The following is a 13870-nucleotide window of genomic DNA, read 5'->3' as shown; positions in this document are numbered from 1 at the left end:
GTGGTAGCTGGCTGAGCAGGCAGTCCCACATTTGCATGCAGATAAACTGGGAGCCAAACTGACTGCACAATCCAAGGTTCCAGCAAGGGGAAATAAAGCCTCAAAACCCTTGACTGAAAAAAACCTGTGGGTATTGTGGCAATGGGAGAAACTTCAAGCATCATAGGAGAATTTGTTGGAGAGAGCCACAGGGTCCTAGACCATACACAAACCCACATACCCAGGAATCAGCACCAGAAGGGCCCAATTTGCTTGCAAAGTGACTCAAAGCTGGCAGAAAGTGGAGAAAGCAGCACTGTTCCTTCTCAGACCCCTCCCCCACTGACAGCATCACAACACAGAGTCTTGGGTTGCCCTGCCCTGGTGAATACCTAAAGTGTTGTCCCTCACTACATAACAGGCATGCCCAGACCAAAAAAAAATTGGCCCAAATGAAATAACATATCAAAGCTCCAGAAAAAATACAACTAAGTGACGAAGAGATAGCCAACCTATCAGATGCACAGTTCAAAACACTGGTAGCCAGGAAGCTCACAGAATTGGTTGAGTATGATTGCAAAGTAGAGGGAAAAAATGAAGGCTATGAAGGGTGAAATAAAGGAAAATGTACAGGGAACCAATAGTGAAGGGAAGGAAACCAGGACTCAAATCAACAACTTGGAATAGAAGGAAGAAAGAAACATTCAACCAGAACACAATGAAGAAACAAGGATTCCAGAAAATGAAGAGGCTTGGGAACCTTCAGGACAATTTTAAACATCCCAACACCTGAATCATGGGAGTGCCAGAAGGAGAAGAGAAAGGGCAAGAAATGGAAAACTTATTTGAAAAACTAATGAAGGATAACCTCCCCAATCTGATAAAGGAAATAGACTTCCAGGAAGTCAGAGTCCCAAAGAAGTTAGACCCAAGGAGGAACACATCAAGGCACATCATAATTAAATTACCCAATATTGAACATAAGGAGAGACTCCTAGAAGCAACGAGAAAAGGAGACAGTTACCTCCAAAGGAATTCCCATTAGACCATCAGCTGATTTCTCAAAAGGAACCTTACAGGCAAGAAGGGGCTGGAAAGAAGTACTCAAAGTCACAAAAGGCAAGGATCTATATCCAAGATTATTCTATCCAGCAAAGCTATCATTTAGAATGGAAGGGCTGATAAAGCACTTCCCAGATAAGGTAAAGTTAAAGGAGTTCATCAACAAGCCCTTATTATATAAAATGTTAAAGGGACTTATCTAAAAAAAGAGGAAGATAAAAAACTATGAACCATAAAATGAAAACATACAACTATCAACAACTGAATCTAAAAAACAAATAAAACCAAAAGCAAACTAAGCAAACAACTGGAACAGGAACAGAATCACAGAAATGGAGATCACAGGTAGGGTTATCAGCAAGGAAGTGGGTTATCAGCAGGGGAGGGGGGAAGGTAGGTAGAAAATAGACAGAGGGAGGTTAAGAATAACATGAAATATAGAAACCCAAGAACTTACATGTATGTGCCATGGACATGAACTAAAGGTGGGTAATGCGGATGGGAGAGAGCATGCAGGGAAAAGGAGGGAAAATGGCATAACCATAATAGCATAATCAATAAAACATATTTTAAAAATTAAAAAATACTTATATATTTCCTGACCCTGGAAAAATGCCACAACCTTGGTGTATGAGGATGACACTATGCTCTAACCCAGGGGTCCCCAACATTTTTGGCACCAGGGACAGGTTTCTTAGAAAAAGGGTTAGGGGTGGGGGGAAGGAAGCAGAGCTCAGGCTGGCTTCCTGGCTCACTCACTATGGATGGGGGAAAGGGAGCAAGAGAAGGCAAGGAGGAGCTCCTAGAGCTTTGCTTGTCACTGATTTCTAACAGGCCACAGACATGCACTTCTTAGCTTCTCACAGCTGCTCACACAACTGGTCATGGTTTCGCGGGTGCCTATCTCCTTCGACCTAAAGACTATTCTGGAGTGTCTGCGAACCGGCTATTTCCAGGCTTTTTACTTGCTAGGCAGCATGAAAGGGTCAGGTGACCCTCGTAGCTCCACCCACGGGTTTCTTGCACTACCTCTGCGCTTGCGCTTGCTCTGGCTGCGGGGGAGGGGAGTTGGAGAGTGTAGCTTGCTGATGTAATGGGGTTAGGCGTCCGGGCCGTTTTCTTTGACCTGGACAACACGCTCATCGACACCGCTGGGGCGAGTAGGAAAGGCATGTTGGAGGTAACTGCTTCCCGGTACCCACAGCCCTCCTCAGTCTAGTCATTTCGTCCCATCCGGTACTGTGTTATTTCCCATTTTCTTGGTGTCCTCCCTTTCCACTTACACTGCGGCCTGGGTTGGTGCTCCCGCAGGGGTCCCGGAAGCACTGGCCTCTCGTACTTGGAGACTCTTGTGCGGGAAGGAGCAAAAAAGAAGGTTGAGTGAGGTAGGGGGGTTACCTTCTCTAAAACCTGGCAGTTTAGCTTATCTGCCTATCTGTCCGCAGGCTCTTGGGGACTGGGATTTTGAAGTTACTTCTACAGCTTTGGGACCCGGAAGAATGTTATTAAAACTGCCACGATGGCAGTGTTGCCCTAAAACATAGACTGTCACACCACGCCAAGTCACCTCACCTGGCTTTTTTGCCAGGACACGTTTGAATCAGAAAGAGTGCACGCAGCAGCACGCTTTCTGTGATTGACCTCGGGGGAGGGTTCACTGTGTATTTTCCAGTAGATTGAGGAGACCCAAGAAGTTACAGATCTGAAAGTAGTGAGGTTGGCCTTAATGGATTCCAGAGAGTTTTCTCTGCCGAAACGCCCATAGTCGTCGTTGTCTTCTTCCTCTTCTTTAAGTTTATTGGTGAGATTTAAGAAAAAGGCAGTGAGGTGGCAGGACTGGAGCTACAAGGGCTGCTCTACCTTGCCTGCTGCATTTGGGCAGTCTGCTGCTGCCGCCCAGCTGCTTGGCGCTTGCGCATCCTGAGGAGGCTTTTGTAGTCCCTCTCAGACGCAGGTGAGCCCTGCGCCAGTCCTGGGTGTCTGGGGCCATCCTTGCCCTTGCGCGGTACCTTCAACCAGTAAATCTTCAGAGGGTTATGGCCAGGCCCACTTCATTCTGGATAGCCAGCTCCGCAGCCCTGACGGTTGCAAACTCCACCACAGCGGTGCCTGTCTTCTTCTTGGGAAGCACCAGGTTGAGCACCTCTCCATACTTCTTCTTTTTTTTTAAGTGATTTTTTTTATTTTAATTTTTCAAGTACAGTTTACCGCCTTTTACTTCCATTCCAGCCTGCCCTCCCCCCACCCCCAGACATACTTCTGAAAAAGCTGGAAAGTCATCTAGAAGGAAGGGCAGAGTTACAGATAGAAAGTTGGGCATCTAATACATGGACTGTGGAATCTGGATGCAGGGTCCATGGGGCCTGGTTCCTATCCCAGGCTCCAGGACGCCAGTTAGTTTTCAGAAGTTTCAGAGAGCCCAGAGGTCTTTGTTGGACTAGCTGCTCCTTTGTGAGTTTTCTTCTGTTGACTCAGTTCACTCATTTCATAATTATAAAATTATATCATGTAAAGATTAATCTAATCCAAGTTCAAAACTAAATTTCAGGGAGTTTAATGTTGTAAATACTACTTTGAGAGCTAGGATTCTTTTAAGAAATCATGTGTGATAGTAAAACTTTAAGTAATATTATTTGTTTTTGTTGCTGTTCAACGGCAATTGTCTCAGTTTTTTTCCTTTTGTCTCTCCCCTGCCCTGCCCAGCTCACTCCCCATTCCATCAGTAAATCTTCATCTGGTTGTCCGTTATCTTTGGTCCTTCGTACATGTTCCTTGACTAGACCTTTCCTGTTATCTCCCCCACTTTCCCTCCCTCTACCCCCTCTGATCATTATCAGATTGTTCCTTATTTACATGTCTCTGGTTCTATTTTGCTTGCTTGTTTGTTTTGTTTATTAGGTTCCACTTATAGGTGAGAGCATATTGGTATTTGTCTTTCATTGCCTGGCTTATTTCACTTAGAATAATACTCTGCAGTTCCATACAAAATGTCTTGAAGGCTAGGAGTTCTTTCATTCTTTCTGCTGCATAGTATTCCATTGTGTAAATGAAACACAGTTTTTGATCCAGTAATTTACTGATGGGCACTTAGGTTGCTTCCAGCACTTGGCTATTGTAAATTGTGCTGCTGTGAACATTGGGGTGCATAGGTTCTTTTGGATTGGTGTTTCGGCATCTTAGGGTATAATCCCAGCAGTGGAATTGCTGGGTCAAAAGGCAGTTCCACTTTTAGTTTTTTGAGGAAATTCCATACTGTTTTCCACAGTGGCTACACCAGTTTGCATTCCCACCAAGAGTGTACTAGGGTTCCCTTTTCTCTACATCTTCTCCTACACTTACTTGTTGATTTGTTTATGAATCTCAGACATTCCATGCAGCAATGTCTTCACTGATAAGTCCCCTAAAGCAAGGGACATAAAGGAAATAATAAACAAATGGGACCTCATCAAATTAAAAAGCTTCTGCATGGCTAAAGAAAGCAGCATTAAAATGAAAAGATAATCAACTATATGGGAAAACATATTTTCCAAAGATACCTTGGACAAAAGGTATCCTACTTTGAGAGCTAGGATTCTTTTAAGAAATCATGTGTGATAATAAACCTTTAAGTAATATTATTTGTTTGATGAAGATTAAATATTCATCAAATATTATTATTTGATGAAGATTTACTGATGGAATGGGGAGTGAGCTGGGCAGGGCAGGGGAGAGACAAAAGGAAAAAAACTGAGACAATTGCCGTTGAACAGCAACAAAGGTATCTTTGGAGATACTTTTGATCTCCAGAATATATAAAGAACTCACAGGATGCCACTCCAGGAAGACAAACAACTCAATTACAAAATGGGCAAAAGACTTGAGCAGACACTTCTCTAAGAAGGACATACAGAGGGCCCAGAAACAAATGAAAAGATGCTCAGCATCACTAGCCATCAGAGATACAAATTAAAACCACAATGAGATACCACTTCACACTGGTGAGAATGGCCATCATAGACTTCTTTCTGTATTTGTGGTTTTTTATCAGCTCAAGGTCCAAGTATGGGTGTCCAACTTCTGGCAACATCACCTGTACCTCCTTCACCTGTTTCTAGAGGAAGCTTCTGTTGTGCTCAAGAGGTTGGGGCCTCTGGTTCTCCCCTGGGAGGCACTATTCAGTCATCTGGGAAAATTGTGTGTGCATTCCTCCTGCCCCTATACCTCCCATATTCTGTGCCAATTTATTTCCAATAATATATAATTTATGCTTAAAAGCTGTCCATGTCATTGGTTGGAGGGGGCAATCTGTGTAAGAGCATAAGCTCTCCTGCTTGGTGTGACAGCAGCTCTGTGTGAGCCAAGGCAGGGCAGAGCCCTGAATCCCCCTTGCTATATACCTTTTTCTTAACTTCCTGCTTTGGTGGCCTCAGTGAAATAGGGTCCTAGGACCCAATGTGCTTTGTCTCCCTGTGAGGAGTTCAAATTAGGCCCTTTTAGGTGTTCATCTTGCTCTCTTTCTCTTGAAGAAATTCCCACCTGTAGGGTTGTTAAGCCTGTCCAGCCAGTTTTGCAGATCTTCCCCTGCTGCTACAGGAGGCGGTAGCTGGGTACAACCTTCCCTTCCTGGAGGTGTTACCAGGGAAGGGGGACCAGACTGTCTTCAAATAATCTCAGGTACACACTTCCCAGTCCACCACCCTCACAGCACACAGCAGCCACACTAGCCACACTGGCCTGAGGCCCAGAAACTACCTTGCTATGCTCCCCTTTGATCAGTCCACCCAGCTGTACTGAGTAGAATCAAATTGAGCCCACAGTCCTCCCTCCTTTCTGGCAGGGCAGCTGGGCGTGTGGGGTCCTTGCCTAGCACATCTCAGTTCCCCTTTTAAAAAAGTCTCTGTGAGTGTTCAAACTGCAGTGCTGAACCACTGTCTGGCTTTCTGCACTCTCCACCTCTCCAGAAAGTCAAGAGGCTAGCTATCACAGCCAGCCACAGCCCTTGTCCTGCACCGGATTGAGATGCAGACAGTATTTCTCTCATTCTCAGGCACTCTGCTGGTCAGCATCCACCATTGCAGCTATAGGTGTGCTGCTAGTTGTGCATGTGCGTGTGTGCATATGTGTGTGTGAGTGTGTGTCTGTAGCCTGGCTCTCCTCAAGACTTTGCATATTCAAGTCACTTCTGGTCCCATCCTGGGAGGGGAGAGAGCTGCTAGGCTGCTGTCTCTGACCAGGCTCTCCATAGATGCTGGCAGCACAAGCTGTTAACACCATGCCCAGGAACTCTCCTTCTCTACCTATAAAACCTTCTAACTGCTCATTTTGAAGCATCCTCTTTACATTTTGTCCTCCAAACATCATATCAGCTAAGATTCCATTGACTGTTGATTTTATTTTTCAGCAGATCAGCTAAGTATCCGAACTGGGTACAAGAGCAAGTGGACTCACCTTGGCTGCCATTTTCTCAAAAATCACAAATCACAGTTTTAAATAGGTTGGTCAGATTAGGCCACATTGAGTAGATGATGTTTGAGCAAAGACTTGAACGAAAAATAACAGGAGGGCAGCTTGAATGTATTTTTAACTTAGTTTTATTTGGAATTCAGTCACTTCATATATTAATCATAGTGTTATAAAATGTTATATTGTTCTGCCTCTCAAGAAGTTTTCTTAAATCACAGTTAGCTAAACATGAGTAGTGATGATATTAACTTTAATTATGAGTCCACAGAAGAAGAAGTAAAGAAGTTTCCTTTTTGTATAAGACAGCCTTAAATAGAGTTTAGAAGTTGATGAAGTTTGAGTTTATATAGTGTCTGCAAATTGATTCCCCACCCCCACTATCTTAGGGTCTGTTTTTTCAGGCTTATGGGTACCTGGTGGGCTTATTTGGCTCAAAATGTTTTTTCCAGTCTGCCTTAACCCTTGCACAAAATATCATCACATCTCCAAGTTAGAGATCTTTTTCCTCTACCTTCAGTTCAGTCAGAACTCCCATTCTCTTAGTGCAAATGTTGGGAGAGTTTATATAAATAATAGCATGTACTAATTCAACTAGGGGATTATTTCTGTTTGATCTAATATATGTGAATGACTGGTAAACTTTCTTCCCAAATATGTTAATATTATTAAAATGCTACTTTCTTATCCAAATGAATCTGTAATTAGTTGCTGTGTGACAAATAGGAAAGTTAACTCAGGGGATGTAATGGGAAGAAATTTTGAAACTTGGGGAGCAATATTTTATGCTTTTACAAGAATTTCCCCTTTAAGGTGAGCTAATTCTGGTTTTTCTGAGACCCAGTGAATTGCCAGTTGCAGTAACAACTGGATCTTTATTGGAAGCTTTGTGTTTTATAACTATGATACAGCTTTGATTTAAGATCAAGCCCAGTAGTTTTATAGAGACCTGTTTCTTTTTATTGTGTGGCAATGGGGTTTTTAAAACTTTAGAATGACCTTTAAGCATAGCTCAAGAATAATTCAATTAACATTGTTATAAAAGATGGTAACATAGCCATGAAGTTTGAAGAAGCTTGATTTGTTAATTGAAATTTAACTTTATAAGGTAAAAACTTACAGTGTTTTACTTTCACCTAAAATTCTTAGGGCTGGTATGTTTTTCTTGGACTAATGAAAGGTTTGTTTTTTTTTTAACTCTTGAATTCTCTGATGAGCACAAGTAGCCTGAAAATATATATTTTCTTTACTTTTGATGTGATTCATATAGTCTGAAGGGAGAAGAATGTCTATCTTTTCTTATTTTCAAAGGGTGAATTGAGTATCTGGTGTGAATAGCATATCACTCTTCCCTGTATAGTTTAGGACAGCACATTTTGTTTGACCCTGTTGCTTGAACAGCAGACAAATTTTAGTTCCAACTATGTACATTGCACTTATCTGGTAAGATCTAAAATTGTCTTGGCATGCTTGACTTTACCCTGATGTCCCTAAAACAGGGACTTCAAGTGCAGGTAATTTGTTTGGATGGGGCTCCCTGTAAGCACTGTACAGAGTAAGATGGGGAATTGAAGGAATCCAATAAGGTTACATAAATGAGCAGGTTACTGGTGTGAAGAGTTGGGGAACTCTGAGAGACAGTATGCAGAATATGCTTTACTTGCCCCTCCCAAGGGGCAAAAAAGCTGTGATACTTATTCACCAGTTTCAGTTCCTCATTAGTTGAAGCCACTCCCGGGCAACACTGGCCCCAGCCTATGTGCCTGGGTATAGATATGGCCAAATAAAGCCCTCAGGAAGAGAAGCCCAAGTACTTAACAATATAAAACCATTGACATGTATGGGAATAGTATATACCAAGGTGATTTGGGTAGCTTCTGTTATAGCCTGGGATATAACACTTTCTTTTTACAAGCTGATACCAAACAGCCTATAGTCTCATCTATTAGCATCCTCCCTCATGTGACTTCATTTTAGCTGAACTAACCTTCTTGCCTTCAAAGTTCCAAGCTCTGTGACTTTCTTCTTGCTGTTCCTTCTGTTTAGAATGATTTTTTGATCCTTCCATCCCACCTGAAAGACTTGGTAACTGTTTGGCTTAAATATTACTTCCTTGGACAAGGCTTTGCCAGCAATCCTGTGGAATGACTTGCTCCTTCCATTTTACTTCCACAGTTGATGTTCATAAGACTGTCATGGCACTCAACACAGCATTTGTGGTGGTTGTATACCAGTTTATTTTCCCCACCAGATAACTTCATGAAGACTAGAGACCTAGTCTCTGAGTGCCTGATACAATAGTGTAAAGGCAAACATGTAGACTTTGAAAATAGGCAAGTGTGTGTTAAAATTCCAGCTCAAGCGAGTACTGAATTCTGAACTTCTATTCCTCATCTCTAGAGGAGAACTCTTGTAAAGTTAGGTAGAAATAATGAATGTGAGCATTGGGCATAATGCTTGCCATTAGGGTATTGGTAAATGTTAAAAGATAGTAAAAATGATTAAGAACCTAATGTAATTCTGAAGATAATCAGAACTATGGTAACAAAGAGAGTGACTCAAAACAACTTGAAGTTTTTTTTCATCTGGAAACCTAGGTTTGGAAGAAGCACTGGATTATTAAACTGCTGAAATCACAGAACATGCTTGATTTCATTAGAGCTATATACCCATTTTTTTAAAGATTTTATTTATTTATTTTTGGAGAGAGGTGAAAGGAAGGAGAAAAAAAGGGAGAGAAACATCATGTGTGTTTGCTTCTGGCCTGCAACCCAGGCATGTTCCTTGACTAGGAATCAAACCAGTGACCCTTTGGTTTGCAGGCGGGCCCTCAATCCACTGAGCCACACAAGCTAGGGCTGTATACACATTTTTTTAAGTACAGAATTGGATCCCATTTTATATGGTGGTCAATTTAGGCCTTTAAGATATGAAAGGGGCATAGATGAGAAAAAGTGAGATGAACCTGTGTTATTTCTGGGAAGAGTCTAAATAATAGTTGTTAGAAATTTAAAGTACTTCACTAAATATATGTGGGGGTGACTTTCCTGACACGTCCCCCCATGTGCCACGGATGAGAGTAAACATGACTGAAACGTGATGTGATCTGCTTGGGGAGGAGAGGTGGCCAGTTTCCCAGAGTAAAAAGGCCTTGAGCCCCTTCCTCCAAGGGCTTTTATTGGGTTGTAATACACAGGAATACAGGGCAGCAAGGATAAAACAGTAGATAACATTTCAAAGAAATCTGAAGGCTTGGTCTGAGTCAGAGTCTGTCAGGAAGAGAGTTTTAGAGTTTCCTGCTCAAACCCTTAACATATGAATGAAAGCACTCTTAGCAGAGCAGAGTTCACAAGTTTTTCAGGAAGTCTTTGTGATGCCAGATTTTTTCCTGGGACACAAGCCCTAGCAAGGCAAGGAACTTCACTCTCCCCATAGAGCCAGGAAACGCTTCTCCCATAGGACATGGGGACTGGGCTATCTCAAAGCCAGCAGGGGGGTGGGGCAGGGGCGGGGTAGTGAGAGTCCATTGCTCTTTGTTGCAGGTGCCCCCCCCCCCAGTCCTTTCATGATGGTCTCCCAAGTGATCATGTCTGGCCTAGGTTGCCCCTCTTCTGAGGGATCTTACCCATCAAGGACTTCCAACCATGCTTTGGGGGCAGGGAGGAAACTGAGACAGCATTTGCTACCAGAGACAAGCCTTGTCTCCTGTGGCTCACATTCCAGAGGTCACTGACTCATCCTTAGCCACAGGAGGGTAGAGTTACAATTCCTAGAACCAGGCAGAGCAGTCCACAACAGATAATAAACACAAGTTTCATTTTCATATCTTCATGACCTGAAAGGTGGTAGATTTAAATTGCTAAAAGAAGGATTTTTATTAGCTATATATGAAGAATGTTTTCAGAATATAAATTTGAATAAATATATACATATGTTTTGTATACATGTAGTTATATATATATGAATACATATTCATATATAACTACATATATAGTTTTTACATATTCATATATATACATATGAATATATACATATACATGTGTGTGTGCATATATATTTTTTCTTCCTAGAGGTTGGGAGATCTTTATTCAGGTGTTCTTTAAAAATAAGACAAATTCCAAAGGGAAATGATGTAATAATAGAGCTGTCTTAACACAGAGGAATGGAGTTAGAATCTCTGGGTTCTGGGTTTATAGGATCACATCTCATGGCTTACCTCTTAATGACAGAAAGTTTTTTAGTGTTAATGGAGTTTTTTCTTTTATTTAGGTAATAAAGATTTTACAATCAAAATACCATTACAAAGAAGAGGCTGAAATAATTTGTGACAAAGTTCAAGTTAAACTCAGCAAGGAATGTTTTCATTCTTCCAATACATGCATTACTGATCTAAGGATTTCACACTGGGAAGAAGCAATTCAGGAAACCAAGGGTGGTGCAGCCAATAGGAAGTTGGCTGAAGAATGTTATTTTTTGTGGAAATCTACACGTTTACAGCATATGACACTAGCAGAAGATGTCAAAGCTATGCTCAATGAACTTCGAAAGGAGGTCTATCTACTTTTGTTAACAAATGGAGACAGACAGACTCAGAGGGAGAAGATTGATGCTTGTGCCTGCCAGTCCTATTTTGATGCTATTGTTGTAGGTGGAGAACAGAAAGAAGAGAAACCATCACCTTCCATATTTTATTACTGCTGTGATCTCCTCGGAGTGCAGCCTGGGGACTGTGTGATGGTTGGTGACACACTAGAAACTGATATACAAGGAGGTCTCAATGCAGGGCTGAAGGCAACAGTCTGGATAAATAAAAATTCAATAGTGCCACTGAAGTCATCGCCAATACCACATTATATAGTTTCTTCTGTGCTAGAGTTACCTGCTCTCTTACAAAGTATGGACTGCAAAGTCAGTATATCAGCTTAAAACAAATAAAAGGGCATGGTTATGTATTTTACAAGATTAGAACTAAGAAAAGTTAAGGCATTCCATATACTATGACCCAGTTCTAAGAATCATTTTACTTATGATTTAATAGCCAACCAACCATTGATTGGTATTGATATCTGGAAATCTATAATAAATTGATACGTTATTTTTCTTAGTGTGATTGAGAAAAATTGAAGAAGTATTTGTTAATCTATGATGAGGTTTTTAAAAAAATCTATTAATCTTTTAGCATCTTGGATCCAAAAGATAAGAAGGAGGATAGCTTATACATAGGTACTTAAATACAGGTTTTATGTACTGGCTTAAAAATAGGTATTTCTTAATAAGACCTCCAAAAACATGTAATAGAAGTTTACCAGAGCAACTGAATCTGGTTAATATGAAATAAGTACTAACTCACATTCAAATTGAGGCATTTCATTATTTTGTATATATTTGAAAAAATATACCATTTTTACATACTTTAAATGTATACTTTCTTTTATACATATAATTTTTCTGTATTACCTTTCTTGAGGGGCCTCTTATTTTCCTTTGGTATAAACATGACAGATTCCTCCAGTTAAAAAAAAAAAAAAGCTGTGTAATCAACATGTGGTACTCCTTTTCCATGACATTATCATGTTTTTCTAGAGTGAGCTTGTAGTTTCCTATTAGTCTTTACCTCTTCTGAAAATATTTTTACTGTCTATTACCATGCACACAATGGAGTTGAGGGGACTGGACTGTCTTTCTGGAGATAAGTGCAAGCCATAAAAAGTCATTTTCCTATGACAACTGTAATAGCATAAACAGTAAAGTATTTAAATTAAAAAGTCATTTTCCTTTTGTGGATACATCAGAGGTGAATTGTCTTGGCCTTACTAGGTGCCCCCTCCCCAACTCCCAGCTATTCTCTACTAACTGAACAGTTTCACCCATATGATGAAAACTAACAAAATTAGTTTTTGCTCTGAACCATTTTCAGGCTGCCATTTTAAAATTTGGCTCTTTATGGTACCATCTGTCTTAAGCCTCCTGCTTTTCAAATTTTGGGAAACAGATTATTGTTTCACAAATTTCTGTATTCAGTTTAGGGTTCACTTGAGCTTAATAATGATTCCATTTCAAAGTAGCTTGCATCTAGAAAAATTTCTTAAGGTAGTCTCATGATTTCACCATCTTAGAGTAAAATGGTTAAGGAAATAAGAAATAACAACTTTAGTTTTTTTTACATTTTGTATAAATTACTAATGTAAAATATTAGACTCATGGTTTGTATGACTTTTTCAAGTATCCAGTGATTCTCTTACTCAGATTGTAAATTATGCCTCTCCATAAACCTACAATATTTCTTCAGCCAATTATTTCCTGCCTACTACCAAGAACAGAATTTTCTGCCATTGTGTAAACTCACTGTTTTATTTACCTCTTTTGATTTTTAAAATGTGACTGCAATTGACTGTTCCAGAATGCTGTTATAAAGCTGAACATTTGGGAACAGCACATGTGTGCAGTACCAGGCGTGGTATCCATGTGACCTCAATTATATTTTAGCTATTTCAAAATTGTTTAGTGGGAGGATCTTGACAAAAAAAATTATGTGTGCAATTTCTTTAACAAATGATGTGTGATTCTGAGGGTTTTTTCTTTTAGTTGTCCCACAGATAGGTGTAGGCAGCATCACATTTATTATGTTAACTGGAAAAGGTTTATCACTCATAGATCACAGAGTAGGTCTCAACAAGATGGCTTCTAGGATGTTAAATAACCATTTCTTCAACAAAAGTAATCTGGGGGATGGAAGTTGAAAGAATTGAGTTTCCTTGTCTTCAAGTTTGTATTCTATACAGTGCAGTAATGCAATATTACTTTCCATTTATACCCAGCCTTTGGGATAGACTTTGTGGTTTCCTACTTTCTTAGTAGGATATTACAGAAGATATTAAGAAATCTTGGAGCCCTGGCTAGTGTAGCTCAGTGGATTGAGCGTGGGCCTGCAAACCACACAATTGCGGTTCGATTCCCAGTCAGGGCACATGCCTGGGTTACAGGCCAGTTCCCAGCAGGGGACTCACAGGAGGCAACCATACATTGATGTTTCTCTCCTCTCCTTCCCTTCCCCTCAAAATATAAATAAATAAAATTTTTTAAAAGTCCACTTTTGTATTTAGTGAGCACTGCCACCCAAGACAGCAAGGACCCACCACCATCAGTAGTTATGAATGCCCACCATTCCTGCAGGGGATCACCTGTCAGGCATTCAGTAGCACCGGTCTCAGAAACTAATGCCTGTGGCGCTTGGATAACATGATGGACATCAGGAATGCACACAACATTCAGTCCCTACTAGGGCACACACTCCACCTTGGGAGGCAGTAAGCATATCTAAGGCCATACAGTTTTGCAAGGCTACTTTCCTTAATCGATACACTTCCTCATTTAAGAGGCTTAGGGAATG

At 40.8% G+C, this 13870-nt stretch overlaps 1 protein-coding gene across 1 annotated transcript; it reads left to right on the top strand.

Annotated features, from left to right (window-relative positions):
• The first annotated feature begins 2104 nt into the window (after positions 1–2104).
• NANP (N-acetylneuraminic acid phosphatase) lies at positions 2105–13568 on the top strand. The gene is made up of 2 exons (XM_037155293.2): positions 2105–2221; positions 10750–13568. The coding sequence occupies exons 1-2, from the start codon at positions 2135–2137 to the stop codon at positions 11404–11406; spliced, it is 744 nt and encodes a 247-aa protein (XP_037011188.1). The 5' UTR covers positions 2105–2134; the 3' UTR covers positions 11407–13568.
• Positions 13569–13870: the final 302 nt, after the last annotated feature.

The sequence above is a fragment of the Artibeus jamaicensis genome, unplaced genomic scaffold, assembly GCF_021234435.1.
Source record: "Artibeus jamaicensis isolate MK-2021 breed Jamaican fruit bat unplaced genomic scaffold, CSHL_Jam_final contig_135, whole genome shotgun sequence".
NCBI lineage: Eukaryota > Metazoa > Chordata > Mammalia > Chiroptera > Phyllostomidae > Artibeus > Artibeus jamaicensis.
The sequence above is the reverse complement of the archived record's forward strand: the minus strand, read 5'-3'. Positions and strand labels throughout refer to the sequence as shown.

Coding starts and splice junctions, on each gene's coding strand:
- NANP (XM_037155293.2), top strand. CDS start 2,135: ATGGGGTTAGGCGTCCGGGCCGTTTTCTTTGACCTGGACAACACGCTC. Junction 2,222..10,749: donor GTAGGAAAGGCATGTTGGAG/GTAACTGCTTCC, acceptor TCTTTTATTTAG/GTAATAAAGATTTTACAATC.